Here is a 1,015-nt window from a genome sequence, read left to right as displayed (position 1 = left end):
TCTGTCTGCTCTCCCTGTAACCTGGCATCTCTCCACCATCCCCAGGAATGTGACAATCTGTGGTGGGATGCCTTCACCACGGAGTTCTTTGAGGATGACGCTATGTTAACAATCACTTTCTGCTTGGAGGATGGACCAAAGAGATATAGTGAGTATCAGCCTGAGCCCTCCGTCCCCCAGGCATTGCCTCTCCGGCAGGAGATGTGGCGGTTGCGCTGTGCCGGGGGGATGTGGGCAGGGTGTCGGAGCTCAGCTGGGACCGGGGGGACCCTCTCCATGTGCAGCCCCAAGGCATGTCTGGGTGAAGCAGGTTTACTGACATTAGTTTCCTCCTTCTCCTGCTCCAGCGATCGGCCGGACTCTGATTCCCCGTTACTTCCGCAGCATCTTTGAAGGGGGGGCCACGGAGCTCTACTACGTGCTCAAGCACCCCAAAGAGTCCTTCCACAACAACTTTGTCTCGCTGGACTGTGACCAGTGCACCATGGTCACCCAGCACGGCAAGCCCATGTTCACCCAGGTACCGGCGGCACCCACGGCTACTCCTGCCCCTCGTGCATTGGTCTGGCATGCCGTCGCGGTGGTTGCGGTCCCACGGGGCAAGGGACGCTGATTTCCATGGCTTGTTGAGTGCCACAGTCACTCCACATGCCTCAGACAGCCCTGCAGCATCCCCTTTTTGTGGAGATCCCCTGGCCGTTGTGGGCTTGTGGGTTTGTCTCGTGGCGAGTCTCACGGCAGGCAGGGGCGAGCCACCGGGAGGGTGTCCCAGTGTGTGGCAGTGGGTTCCCAGGGGATCCGGACTGGGGGCAGTGGGGGCAGCCTGTGCCTGACCCTGCGCCCTGCCCAGGTGTGTGTGGAGGGGCGGCTCTACCTGGAGTTCATGTTCGACGACATGATGAGGATAAAGACGTGGCATTTCAGCATCCGCCAGCATCGAGAGCTCATCCCCCGCAGCATCCTTGCCATGCATGTGAGTACCGCCCCGGGAGCCCCCCGGGGCACGAGTGACAGG

General features: G+C 61.0%; 1 protein-coding gene across 1 annotated transcript in view; it reads left to right on the top strand.

The window, feature by feature from the left end:
* Positions 1-45: 45 nt before the first annotated feature.
* LOC104619574 (LIM domain-binding protein 1) overlaps positions 46-1,015 on the top strand; it is a gene marked incomplete at both ends in the record, with an annotated part of 1,602 nt that continues 632 nt past the window's right edge. Inside the window, 3 exons of the mRNA XM_010285497.1 lie at positions 46-148; positions 348-520; positions 851-973. Of these exons, the coding sequence (XP_010283799.1) occupies positions 46-148; positions 348-520; positions 851-973 (399 nt within the window). The remainder of the gene's footprint in view (positions 149-347; positions 521-850; positions 974-1,015) is intronic.

This window comes from Phaethon lepturus, unplaced genomic scaffold, assembly GCF_000687285.1.
Source record: "Phaethon lepturus isolate BGI_N335 unplaced genomic scaffold, ASM68728v1 scaffold22964, whole genome shotgun sequence".
Lineage (NCBI taxonomy): Eukaryota > Metazoa > Chordata > Aves > Phaethontiformes > Phaethontidae > Phaethon > Phaethon lepturus.
Note: the sequence above shows the minus strand (reverse complement) of the source record. Positions and strands in the feature narration are given on the sequence as shown.